Here is a 14,735-nt window from a genome sequence, read left to right on the forward strand (position 1 = left end):
TTTCTAACATTCCTTATCTCTTTAAAGGTCTTCAATTAAAGATTCCCATTTATCTTAAAAAACCTTTAAAAACTATTCTTAGAAATATATTTTTACAATAAACTTTACATTTGACATAATTTACAAAACTAAATAAAACTTAACTCAATATATTTTTCAAAAATATTGGGTTTAGGATTTTTAATAAATCGTAGTGCATAAATATTTTTTTTAAGATGACCTAAAACACAAATCCAAAAAAGGTAAGTTTTTTATAATCATGTAAGTTTATCATAATGACTTGTAAATAATGTATGGAAATTTTTATTTGTTAAAAAATTTACAATCAATTGTAAAAAAACGGTAGCACAGTATGGAAGTGGTATAGTTGGGACAAGTATAGATACTTAAGTATACTTAAGTAATTTAAAATATAATTTCATTATACAGTTTAATTAAAATTTATTAAAATACTCATTTCCTCAGAAACTATTAAAAATTTTTCAATTTTTGTTATTAGAAAAAATATTAAGCATAAAAAACTGCAATAGTATATAGTTAAATATCTTTATTTTGTCTAACTTCAGGGGGAAACACGGTAGCATAGTGAGGTCGCAGCACAATTGTGACGTGGCATAGATGGGACAAGTATAGATGATATCTAACAGTGATTAAAATCACTATTATAAGAAACGCTTCGATGCAAATCTGTAGATAGTGTTTAATTTTAAGAAATTAGTAGGTTATTTCAAAAGCAACAATAACTTTTATTCCCTTAATTTTATCCCTATTAGTTATTTGATTTATAATTATAATATATAAATAATAATTATAGTAATTAAATTTAGTATGAAATTGATATTCAATAATTTAATATTGTAATTTTTACGGAGATATTATAAAAATAATAAAGTAGTTGTATATTTCTTTTTTTCTAATGTGTATAGAAATTTGATGGGATTGATATAAGACTTTTCATAAAAAATTTTTTGTTAAGCTGAACTATAAGAGTTTTTATTTGAATTAAAAATATACTTTTCTTAATCAACTTTTTGGGCTGTTTATAAATCTGCAATTAGAATTTTTCTATCACTTCTAATTTATAATATTATTATTCAATATTAANAGCAAGTTTGAAATTGACAATATTAAATAGGAAATTTTATGAGAATTAAAAAAAATTGTATTGTTAAGATTAATATTCAGTCAGGAAATTTTATAATAACTATTTATAGTAAATTTATCAGAAAATCTCAATATTTTTTTTTGCCTTTTTATTGTAATAGATAACTTAAATAGAAATAATAGTAATTATTTCCTAGTAACTTTTGGTGTTTAAAAAGATTCTATAATTGAAATATGAACTGAATTAATTTTTGTTAGCCAACGAGTTCCTACGATAACGGTTGGCCCGTATGACTGATAATAATCAACACGGAAGAAACAAATGAATTAAACAAATCTATACCCAAATATAAAATAAAAGAGATAGATATTTGTACAATTATTATTTGTATATATTATAGAAAAATATGGTATCTTGTTCTGTTTATAATAAATAAATATTAATAAATATAATGGGCGTCTCCAAGTACAAATGTAGATACAATTAATAACTTAAACTATAAATAAATTTACATACAGTAATATCATGGGATTCAACTCGTTTAATCTACTGATTTGAATGTCTTCGCTGTGGTAGCTTTAACTTTGAAAATAAGGGTCTAACAATCACGGAATAAACCGGTGTTCAAGTTTTCATTAATAACTTTAAATTCAATAAGGCTACAACTTTTAACTAAGTCTTTCACGGCTCTATTCAATAGGCCGGATAACAGCAATATTGTAACAAGGAAAAAACACGCATACGTCGATTACGTAAACGGTATCATAACACAATATAGCGCACAGACCATTAACATATGACAACCACAGCTAATCAGCCGACTGACTGCTTGACCGTGAAAAATGTTTGGCCCGGTGTTATCAAAGCCCGCAATATATACTTTCGCGGTCAAATATTACTACCACTACCTCCGTGTTCAATAGGTACACGTTATCAATACCGACTGATGAGGAGATAACATGTGCTGTTTTGAACAATTTTAATGATTTACTTTAACTAAAATAACTAATAAAAAAAAAATTGTTAAAAAGATTTAATAATCCATTTTTCAGGAGAAACTAACAATCGTTTTTTTTTAGAAATGATTTATATAGCCACATGATTACAAAATATTTGGAATATTATAGTCTAGTAGTAGCACACACAAATAGAGTAAAAAAATTATTAAATGTCAAAGTAAAATGATTTAATTTTGTAATTGAAACCTATCATATCGAACTTGATTCGTCAATAAATACTTTGAAAACATTATAAATGAATGATTTTAATTCTCTGTATGGAGAACATGGGATAAGTAACTGTTTAATTGATAAATTAGAATTTTGTTTCAATTTTTGAGGTAATATCTTCAACTAATTGTAATCATTTGACGTATCGTTGAAAAAAGTAGGTCAATTAGAGCAGAGAAAATAAATAATAGTCACAAAAAAATACCCTCTCAGTTTTGCATCGAAGTTAAAACCTAAAATATAATACAATAATATTAATATGAATGACAAAATTTCTTCTTGAAATTTGATAAAAATCAAAAGTTGAAAATTTATTCTAATTCAAAAAGAATTAAGAAAAAAATGAAAAATAACCTTGCCACAAGTGGGTAGGAACCTTGTATCCCAAGCGTGTAAAACATAAGTGTTACCGACTCGGCAACCGTACGTCGCTTCGTCGACTGAAAAAATGGCAATTTAAGCTAGTTCGAGTTTCAATGTTATTTTTCTCTACTTATAAAAAGCAAAAAAAATTAAATAAGTTAAACTTTCTATGTTATATTAATTTGATTTATATAACATTTATGAAAATCAGTGTACTCCCCTTGTCAGGTATTTTAAAATAAAATAAAATACAAAACCCAGAATTTTAACACAAAAAATAGTATATTTTGTTTATTTTTTTTGTGAAAAAAGTCAAATGTGTCACAAAAATATACCAAATGATAGGTAAATACTTTAGATATCTATATATAAAAAAATTATATTGATTCGGTCATTTTTAAAAAAGTTATGGCAATTTAAAGTAAAAAAAATTGAAAAAATGTTTAAAAATAGCAATTTTTAAATTTGTAATTTTTTGGGGGATTTCCCCCATTTTAGGGAAACGAAGTAATTGTTCTCAATTTTTGAGAGTAATGTCTTCGATTAGATACGATTTATGATCTTTTGACGTATTGTTCATCAAAATCGGTTCAGCGAGAGCTGAGATTGAGCGTTCACTGACACAAAAAAAAAAAACACATAATAAAATGAATACCTTCTCAGCTTCGCATCGATGCTAAAATTACAGCAAAACTTTAATTAACCCCAAAACTATTAATTAAATTTATTTTATAGCTGATTATTTTTAAAATAATAATTGATATATCAAGAAATATATGTAACTAAAATATTCAAAAATATTACCGAAATCAAAAATTAAGTTAATAAAAGGTTTTTCTGAAAATTATTTATTAGTTTATCCCAGGGTTATCTATTAATGAAAAATTGTTTTAATGTTATTTTATTAAAATATTTTGTCGGATGTAAAAACGCAACCTGCTTTGCTAATTAAAAGAAAATAAAAAAAAATTTACAATAATAGATCCATAAGTACAACTAAAATTTCTGAGGGTGCTAGAGTACTTTTATACAATATACACTAGGGTGGCTCAAAAAAAATCGATCTTCGAAATGTTTATGAGATACCTCATAAATGTATTATATACATTAAAATAAACNTGCTTTTAGTTTTTTTCTTGTAGCATAAAAAGTTTTCAATAATCATAATGATTGTTACGTAGTGAAGATGTCAGTTAATTTATGTTTCCATGGCAATTAAAGGTTAAAGTTTTATCAAAGAAATAAGTTAAACATAAAATGCTACTCAAAAACACGTATTCCTTTTTGATGTTTATTTAAATAAAAATTTGTGATAAATTATTATTACGATAAGTATTTAAGCTATATATTGCAAAAGAATCTCAAATGAGTCAAAGATTTGTTCCGTTGGAAATTAACTTAGTGCATTATACTAATCCAATCCTAGTTAAAGAGCACGAAAAAAAATCGCCAAAAAAAGTAATATTTAATCGTCATTAAATTATTTATTAGTACTTTATTTTAGCTTCGATGCAAAACTGAGAATTTATTGGTTTGATATTATTGTTTTATTATGTCTGTACATGAAAATTTTCAGCTCTCACTGGACCAATTTTAATGAATTATATGTCAAAAGAATCTGGAGATCTATTTTTGAATTTTATATTGGGTTACTAATCTTTTTAGTATGCTAAAACACGACGTTTTAGTGCAACTATTAGTGTGAAATTAAAAAACCGTATTTTTGAATATTGTCATACCCAAAAAATATATATTAGTGTACTAAAGTTTTAGATGAACTTTTTAGAGTGAGTATCTACCACACTAATCATAATTTTAGTATACGAATTACTGTTATCATTCATTTTCTTATGAAAACGTTTAACTTTGGTGTATTTATAACGTTCCCAAATTAATTTAATAATACAAAAATAGAACATCTTAATATATATAATTTAAATTTTTAATAATTTGGAAATTATTGAAAAAGGTCAAGATAATAACCACGAAAAAATGAGATTAAATATAGCGAAAGATCTGTTCATTGTTTTGTCACTAAACTAATTATAATATGGTAATGTACATATATTTTCTAGTTACTTTAATAAAATGTTATTTTCTGTAGTTTTGTTTGAAAGGACATTTGTATACAAATTTAGACTAACAAAAGATCTACTAAGTTTAATTAATAAACTACATCCATAAATGCTAAAAATATTTTTACCCCCATCCTAAAATATTTTAAAATAACTATATACATTATTTCTACACAATTTCCTAAATTGTTAGAGATCTATTTTGTCAACTGAGGAGCTGAATCTTCTAGCACCCTAGTTACACCAATGTCTACTAGACAATTTTATAATTTAAAATTACTAATTAATTTTTTATGAGAATTTTTTGCTGAAACTAATATAATAAAATTCATGAAACTTTTCTTTTTTTAAATTTCATTATTAGTTTCGATGGAAAGCTAAAAAGGTTTGTGATAGCGTGCGTTTGTTTTTATGACTATCCATAAAAATTCTCAGCTTTAGCTGGACAGAATTTAATAATCAATAGATCCCGGTTAGTTGAATATATTATCATAAATAAAAAATTGGAAAAGACCCCCTCAATTTTAAAAATTTTGAAAAATATCTCAAAATTACGTTACCTTAAAAAGGGATATCCAAGAAAATTTATTTTGGGCCAATAGTTTGATTCCAAATTTTTGTTATTTTGTTACAATTCTTGCGTAGTAAAAGATAATCCAAATTTTTTGTTTTTAATTTAGGGTACTTATGAACAAAATCAATTAACAATTGACCTTTATCAGCTTCCATTATAAAAAATAACACGAAAAATTAAATTAAAAATACTAATGAATTAACAGCAATGAATTTTTCATTGGTAAATTTTATTGTTATCATAAATTTTATCAAGTATAAATGATAAAATTAATAATATAAAATACAGTGCAGCCAACATAATTTAACATATCGCACTAATAATTATTTCTTTTTAATTGACATTAGATTAGACGATATACGATTAGTGTAAGATTTTTAGACTGATAAAAAATAAAAATCAAAAATACGAATTTCAATTAGTGCACTAAAATCGTAATATAATTTTTTAGTGTACTAAAACATTCGTCAATGATTAGTCCAAGCTCAAAAATAGACCCCCTGATTTTAATCTTGCTGAAAGTATCCTCACCGAATATTGAAAAAATCTTCTTAATTTTAAAGATAAAAAAATATCTCAAAATTAAAATACTGTGAAAATGCCATTTTTTAAAAATTATCCTGCCTTTTAAGCTGTAATAACTTTTTTTTAAATACTGATGCAAATAAATATAATACACTAAAAAAGAGAAAATGAGCTCCCTTTTGGTATGCTTTTTATCAAAACTTAAATAAAAAACTTAATTATATGTTATGAATGAAACTGACAATGAATGTTAAATTTTATTTCAACAGGATTAAAAAAATAAAAACTTTATTTTCAATTGAGAAATAATATTTAACAAACATGTAATATTTATGTGAAAAAAAAAACAGAAATTATAAGATTATAAATATTCAAAATAATGTGAAATTTAAGAACAGATTCGCATCGAAGTTTTTTTTTTATGATAGTGATATAATAGCAAATTAATTTTTATTTAGAAAACTAATAAAGGAATCGATAAAAATAACGAATGTGATGAGATACTAAATAGTATATTACCTCCAATAGAATGGGAAGAAGGTGGACAAAAATGGAGACAAAAAGTGTCAAATGAACCAGCTACTAGGATAGATGTAATTAAATTAACAGAAATGCTAGATATGAATTTACAACACTTACAAGCACGGGAAACTGGTATTTGTCCAATTAGGAGAGTATTGTATTCACAATGCTTTGATGAAATTATTCGACAGGTTTGTTAAAAATAAGTCGAATATAACTAAAACTAATTTTTAAATTAAAAATATATTTAGGTAACTATAAATTGTGCTGAAAGAGGAATTTTACTTTTAAAAATTCGCGATGAATTAAATATGACTATAGATGCTTACAAGACTTTGTATGAAAGTAGTATAGCATTTGGCATAAGAAAATCATTGTCCGCAGAACATAATAAAATTGATCTACAAGATAAATTAACCGAATTGGAAGTAAATAAACAAAAGCTTAAGATTGATTTAGAAACAGCTATAAAAAAGTATGAAATGAATCAAAGACAGTCAACTGAAAAACGAATAGCAGAACAACAAAGACACAACGAAGAAATTAATATGTTGAAGAGATCAAATCAACAATTAAAAGCTCAGTTAGAAGGTATTATAGCTCCTAAAAAATAATAAGGAGCTTTAAGTAGTAGGTTATTTAATGAAATATAATTTTAAAGAGGGATACTGCATGAAAATTCTCATTTTTTTTTTAATCACCATCATTACACATGCATTGCTACTTTAATATTTAATGATAGATTTATTTTATTGTCAAGATTGAAATTTTTATAATTATAATACAAAATTCACCATCATCTTAGTATGGATATTACAAATATTACTCATTAATAAAACTATTATGACATAATCAATTAATTTTTAATAGGGTACAAAGTTATACAAAAATGCAATTATTATTTATTCATAAGTTTAAAGATTTAGGCGTTATTTTTGAGTCTAAGGTTTTAACGAACACATTAATTATATAAGAAATAAATTGTCCATAAATTAAGTTTTTTAAAGCGAAATTATATTAGTTTTAAAAATCGATATGCCTTAAAAATTGTACACTATTATTTAGTTAGATATGAAATAGAAAATTCGTTCATTGTTTGGTATTTAAAATACAGAATAATTTTATTAGATTTTTGTATTCTCAGACTCATAAATTCAATTTATTAATATTGCTGACACTACAAAAAATATTTTTAAAACTCATCATTAAATTGACTGTCCTGAAATATTATACATAAATTTTTAAATAAATTCAATTAATTTCAAACACTCATCATTATTCTATTTAAACAATATAACAACAAATTAGTCTAAAAAATCCCCTTCCTAATATAATATTCAGCTAGTAATAGCATAAAATATAATGATTTAGATATTTTTAGTATATCATTTGTTGAATTTATTTCTATAGCTATTAATATAAAATTAATTCTAAATGTATTAATATGTTTTGTTTTTTTATTTTTTGTATTTAAATTCAGTTTTAATTTTAAAATGATAATTAATTAGAATATATATATGTATATATATATATAAAGATTTATATGTCTCACTATAATTAAATTTCCATAGAAAAATAAATAAATAAAATATATAATGATAATGTATATTCGTAAAAAATTAAAACGTCTCTATAGACGTTAAAGCATACAAAAAAGAATATCTTTACAAAAACATAACATGTTTAAAAAATAATTATTTTATACATTTTTATAATTCTTTAATTATTTAGTTAAAGCTTAAATAGTCAAGATTTAAAAAATCTGTTTTTAGCCAAATACTGGCTTAATATTCACTTTGGCATTATGTTGGTGATGGAAAGAATTTATTAGACATTGCACCTACGTTTATTTTAGCCCTCAAATAGCCAACTATTAAGCGGTACAAGGGCAGTGAAAGTACGAGTGAAGTCAATTTATAAATTAAAGATAAATCAAACTTGTAATGTATCACAATTTTGAAAGGCATCCTTTTTTTAAATGGAATGTTCTAGAACTAGGCCATTTTTTACAATTATGTTTTTGTGTGTATATATTACACAGGAAAGCAACCATTAATATACAATGATTTCAATTTAGACATTTCTAAAATGGAAATTTAACAAAATAAATGGATAAAATTGTTTTTATGATAATTAAAAAATAGTTTATTGATAATGTTTGCGTTCATTCAAAATTAGAGTCCAGATTTATGTGCATTTGAAAAGTTTAAAATTATATAAATTTAAAAAAATATATATACCAAATTGGTGGTGGAACTACGTTCACTGACGCCCGCGAATACAATTTTTCGGAGGCCCTATTATATCTGTAACCAAATTCAGCTGACATAGGGATTTTAGTTTATACACATTTTTAATGTGTATAAAATTATGTAATTAAATTACATTAAATTATGTATACTGTATAGTTTATTAAGAACTTATTGAATTATAAATTGAATTAAAAAATTACAAATATGAATATACTTATACTTGAAAACTTTTTTTGCTGCTACGATCTTGAGAAAATAACTTAACTAATGACGACAAATTCAATTTTTTAGCCCGCTCATTTTCAATTAAAATTATTGCTAGGCCACTAAGCCGTGTTTGGCACATTGTGCTCTTGAGATAATTATTTATAAATTTAAGTTTTGAGAATGTCCTCTCTGCGCTTGCCACAGTAACCGGTAATGTAAGGAACAAATAAAATGCTGTTAACAAATCTGGGAAACTAGTAATTAAATTATTATTATCAATTATTAGTAATTTAGTCATATCAAAAACGCTGCGACAAGATTTAAGCTCAGAAGCAAACAGAAATTTAAATGATTCGATTTGTGTTGTAAGTTCTGCTGGATTAAAGTCCTCAAATGCCTCTGCCAACTTTTTTGCACTCTTGCCGATCTCTTCATCAGATATTACAGTTGGTCGTAAAATACAACTAAATAAATCACTTATTTCACCAAGGCCTACAAATCTTGTTTTCAATTGTGTAACAACAGTATCAATACATCGATATAAAACTTGAGTTTTAAAATAATGGTTTCCTTCTGAAAGACGTTTATCTTGATATAGCACACCATAAAATTTTTTTACTTTTTTTATTCGTATACAAGAAAACTCGGGCGTTACATTCCATTGTAATGCTTTAGAATTAGCTTCTTCCATTAAAATATTAAAGCTATCGCGGATTTTCCCCATATTTTCCAATGTGCTTTTTATCAATTCAACAGATTTGCCAATATCAGCTCCAGGTGATTGAAGTATTTTAGATCCTAAATTAATTTTTGACAATATTTTATAGATCAATAGAATTAAAATAATTGTTTCATAACTTTCGAAATATTTTTTGAGTGTGGAGGCATTGTTTTGTTCATCCTTATTAAGCCCGGTCAACGTAATGTTGTTTAAAACTTTCATAACATCTGGGTACATATGGTTGAGTGATATCAAACAATCAATTCTAGACGACCATCGTGTTGGGCACAGCCTTTTGAGTGATCTAGAAATTTCACAGCTTTCTTTTTTCAATTTTGCACATCGAAGTATACTGTTTCCCAAAAAAGTATATAGAGTTTTTAACATCTCAAAAAATTGTCTGATTTCCGCAATATCTTTCACAGAATCGTTTACCACCAAATTTAAATTATGCAATGCACAATGGACATATTTTGCTTTTTTCTGTCATTTCCGAAGTCGAGCCTGCAAACCATTATGTTTACCACTCATACTTGCTGCTCCGTCTAAGCCAATTCCTCTAAATTTACCAAAATCAAGACCATTATCTTTAAATGTTTTAACTGTTTGTTCTTCTATTGATTCACCCGTACTTCCTTCTGCTTCATAAAAACCAATGAAATCTTCTTTTATTTCAATACTTCTAAGAATTCCAAGTTCATCTTTTTCTATATGTACATATTGATATATCGTAGAAACTTGGTCAACTTTGCTTATATCTTGTGTTGAATCTAGAATTAAGTAAAAAAATGGCGCGGAGGTAACATCAGTTATTATATTTTTCTTTATTTAACTTTCTATTAATGCAATTATTTGATTTTGAAGTTAGCATCTTCTCTATGGCCCCTGAAAGACAAATTTTGGCCACCTAATGTGATCGATATATCTATTATACCTATTAAAATTGCGGTCCAATATTCAGATTTAGAAACGTCTTGCTTTTTTATTCGACAGTCTATACTTAAATTTTTATGATACATATTATAAGCTTTACATGAAACAAGATGAAATGTAGAACTTTCATGACGGCTCATAGCAATCGTTATGTGATCCCAGTCATCAAATCCGTCAATCCATGACGTTTGTTTATTTTTTTATCTATTCCCGAACAGAGTACATGGTTGACAATATGCAACTTGATGAATAATCGAATAACTCAACCATAGTCTCATTGTCTTTCCACCAGACATTGATGACCCAGAATAATAATATTTCTCATTGAACGATAAATTAGAAACACGATAATCTGAATATCTATAGAATGGTTCTTTAGGTTGGCATGGTCCATATCCAACAATAAATTTTTTTTCTGCATCAGACAACTGATTTAGATGGCTAAAATGGCCAATATCAGTAGGGTTTGGTAACATCAGAAGCTTAGTAAAAAAATTTAAATCTAGTATATTGTTACTTGGGGACGAAGATGAAGAGCTGGATGGTATTTTACCTAAAAATTCGTTGGTCGATAAAGGTGAGAAACTAGATATTTTATGTGCAATAGTGGTGACTGAAGAAGAAGGTAAGGGACTTGATGGCATATTTTGTGTTACATTGGCTCAAAAAGAGTTTGTAGAAAAAGATGGTTGAATTTCCGAATTTTCGATAAAGTACTCTGAAAAAGACGGCAACAATTTAATTTTTTGCTCTTCTTATGCTTTACGTTTTCGTTTACTCGCTTCACTTTCAAATATTTTTTTATTCGGACCATTCATTATAAAATGAGATTCTCAAAGTCAAGTTGTACACTAAAATTATAACACAAGAACAATACGTTTTCTTTCTATATTTTATATTATTATTATTATTATTAATATTATTTGTATAAGCAATTAGAACTTTAAATGAAATATCAGTATAAATTTAATATTGAAATTTCAAATATTATGTTGAAAATAATTAACCCGTCATTGGTAAACATGTGAGCGCGGCGCTCACACAAATAGCATTTTAAACGACAGTCACATAAATGTTTGTTATTTTGCTTGATTCTTTTATTACCTTCAAATAAAAGCTTACCAATAATTACAAAAAAAAAAAGCCGCTATCTGTATTTCCTCAAGTTTTCAGTGTGCAAAGTTAACTGTACCGATAAAGTGAGCGTCGCTTTCACAGTTTATCAATTTCATATTTTTTGAATTGCTTACGTTTATTTTTTTTCAAAATAATGGCCAATAAAGTTTAATCTTTGTTGGAGAAGACTGTAGAACAGTTTTTAGAAGACTTATGTCAACCCAAGTGTTGACCCCGTCCAATTTTTTGAAAATGAATCGGGCAGTGACATTTCTGAACCTGCGCCTGGTACTCACAATACCAGTCGCATAAATAATAAAAATACTAGTATTTTACAAAAAATATTTTACCAATTGGTAGTGAGCAAAATGATACTTTTCTATGTATGATTCAATTTTTTGAGTTGATCGAGTAATTAATAATAAAGGAAAGAGTAACATGTGAGCGCGGTACTCACAGTTTAGCAATCGTGATCCGTAACAAGTTTATCAACGAAGGGTTAAAAAATTAAAAATTACATAGACAATAATAACATTAGTTGTTTAGATTAAATCTTAAGTCTACTTTATAATGTTTTATGATGAATTAGATTAAATAAAAAACAAATAACGATATTATTTTATACCTACTAATACTATGTTTAAACTTAAATAATTACATGTTATACCTTGTCGGTAAGTACGTAAAAAAATATATTCAGTCATTAGTTTTAATATCAGATTGTTTAATTTTAGTATTTACCTAAGTACTACAAATGACGTCTAAGACGTTGATTTTCTCTGTCGCCGAATAATAGGATCGTCTTAAAAATGATAATTTATAATCACCAAAGTTAACGTAGTTCCGCCACTGAACAAGTTAAATACATTTCGAGTAACGCATCGCCGCCTAACAGCGATAAGAAAATATATTTTTATAAATAATTCTCGTATTGACATCAGATAACGCATATACACAACACAAAACACGTTTAAAAATATNTATATACACTACACAAAACACGTTTAAAAATATCTATAGTCTATACCCTTATCGGTTCGTTTTCGTGGTGAATATTAGAATAATATTTCAATATCTCATGTTTTTGTTTACTTGAAATGTTAAAAAATGCATTGCATCTAATATTTCTATGATTAATACAATGAACTAATTTTTTTATTAAATAACATAAATAATTAAAAATTTCGCTATGAGGCCCCTTTAACAACGAGGCCCGCGGAAAATCNCGCTATGAGGCCTCTTTAACAACGAGGCCCGCGGAAAATCCCGCCTTTACACATATGTAGATCCGCCTCTGTACCAAATGATAGGTAAAGACATCAAGCATCTATAAAAAAAAAATTATATCGATTTGTTCATTTTTGAAAATGTTATGGCAGTTTTAAGAAAAAAAAATGTCGAAAATTAGAGATTTTTAAATTTGTAATTTTTTTTGGAGATTTCCCCCATTTACGGGGAACGAGGAAAATTTTTTCAATTTTTGAGGGTAATGTCTTCGACTAGATACGATTTGTGATCTTATGACGTATCGTTGAAAGAAATCGGTTCGGTGAGAGCTGAGAAAAAGTGGTAACAAACACAAAAAAAAAAAAAAAAATGAATTGATTTTTTTTATCATCTTTCATTGGACGTGTCTGGTGGAAATTTCAAACCTTAAATCGTAAAACGCTGCCGTCAGCGAACATTTTTCTGGAAAACGATCGAAATTTTAAAACACTCGTGGGCGAGTTTAAAAATATTAAGATAAAACAAATATTTACATTATTTATTATTATATTAATGTACATAATTATTTGATTACAAAAGCTATACATTGAGTCAATTAAACATTTTTATTGATGTAAGAATATTATTAATGAAATCAATAATAATTGTTTATTGCTACAAATTAACAAATTATGTTGTTAATGTAACAAATTTTGTATATCAAATCAATAATACTGGTTTTCACGTTAACGAACATTATAGTTTTTATATCAATAATCACAGTTATTAATATAACAACTCAGATTATTAGTACGATGTATCGATTTGTCCATAATATTAATAAATGACCGTATGTTGTATCAACAAAAGTCATTATCGAATTTTTTTTTATCTCATTTTATCTCTATCAAACGGAAAAAAATGTTATGTTTCACTGTACCTACGTAGTTGAGCAACAGCTGACGAAGGTGGGTGGTCATCGTGTATCACAAAGCCACGCGGGACCGTATCATCTATTAATATAATTTTTGATTATATGTTAAAATTTATAACAGAAAGATTTGGAACCCTCAGCCCACCCTAACATGGTCTAAATATATGATAGATTTGATAAATGTTTAAAGATTCTAGGCAAATCATAAAAATCTCTGACATTCACATGATTTCCTAACTTTTAACTATTCTTTCGATTTTTTTTTTATAGAGCTGTGTAATTCAAGAATAATGTGTAACTAACGATAATAATAAAAAAAAAAATGTTTAAATTATTTTTAATATGTAAGTAATTAAGTAGATTATGATAAAAAATTACCGTGTATATTAGAAATAATAAGGAGAAATGGGTATGTCCATTAAAAAAAATTAATTTATACTACAGTTTTTGAATTAACGTAACACTAATATTATTCCGTTTTTTAATTAAAGAGAAAAAAATTTTAGTAGTAGTTAAAGGTTCTAACAACATATTTTTGTTACAAATAACATTTGATGAGATGAATTAAATGTAAAACAGTATTATAAACTAAATAAAATCTTAAATAGATTTTATTACAATAAACGATACACTATAATAAATATGACCAATTATTCAAATTTTTTTAATTTTTAATTTCCTAAAATATTTTAAGGTTGAAAAGTAAAATTATATTATTTTAACTACTATACTCACTTGATTTTTAAAAATCTAAAATGTAAAAATATATCAAAATATGAAATATTATTAACTATTACTTTGAAACTTTTATAATCATAAATATTAACATAAAGTTTATTTTTTCAGTTTAAATGATTATCAAGTAATCCACAATATCTTTAAACACAAATTTTCAATATACTTGAGAATAACAACATTTCTAACATCGGTGAAATTAAAATTGATTAACCCAATCAATTATAATTGATCGGGT

General features: G+C 25.7%; 2 protein-coding genes across 6 annotated transcripts in view; one reads left to right on the forward strand and one right to left on the reverse strand.

Moving 5' to 3' along the window:
* LOC126908005 (axonemal dynein light intermediate polypeptide 1-like) overlaps positions 1 to 14,735 on the forward strand; it is a 38,961-nt gene that overhangs the window by 17,576 nt on the left and 6,650 nt on the right. For 4 of the 5 annotated variants that reach the window (XM_050689807.1, XM_050689803.1, XM_050689805.1 and 1 more), the window contains 2 exons: positions 6,330 to 6,584; positions 6,645 to 6,984. In XM_050689807.1, the coding sequence (XP_050545764.1) occupies positions 6,330 to 6,584; positions 6,645 to 6,984 (595 nt within the window). Of the gene's footprint in view, positions 1 to 6,329; positions 6,585 to 6,644; positions 6,985 to 14,608; positions 14,629 to 14,735 lie in introns of those variants that run through there. The other variant, XM_050689804.1, reaches the window with a different exon arrangement.
* Positions 1 to 14,735, reverse strand: part of LOC126908012 (transcription initiation factor TFIID subunit 13) — a 28,097-nt gene that overhangs the window by 6,117 nt on the left and 7,245 nt on the right. The window lies entirely within an intron of this gene.

The sequence above is a fragment of the Daktulosphaira vitifoliae genome, unplaced genomic scaffold (genome assembly GCF_025091365.1).
Source record: "Daktulosphaira vitifoliae isolate Bord-2020 unplaced genomic scaffold, ASM2509136v1 Scaffold_5, whole genome shotgun sequence".
NCBI classification, from domain to species: Eukaryota; Metazoa; Arthropoda; class Insecta; order Hemiptera; family Phylloxeridae; genus Daktulosphaira; species Daktulosphaira vitifoliae.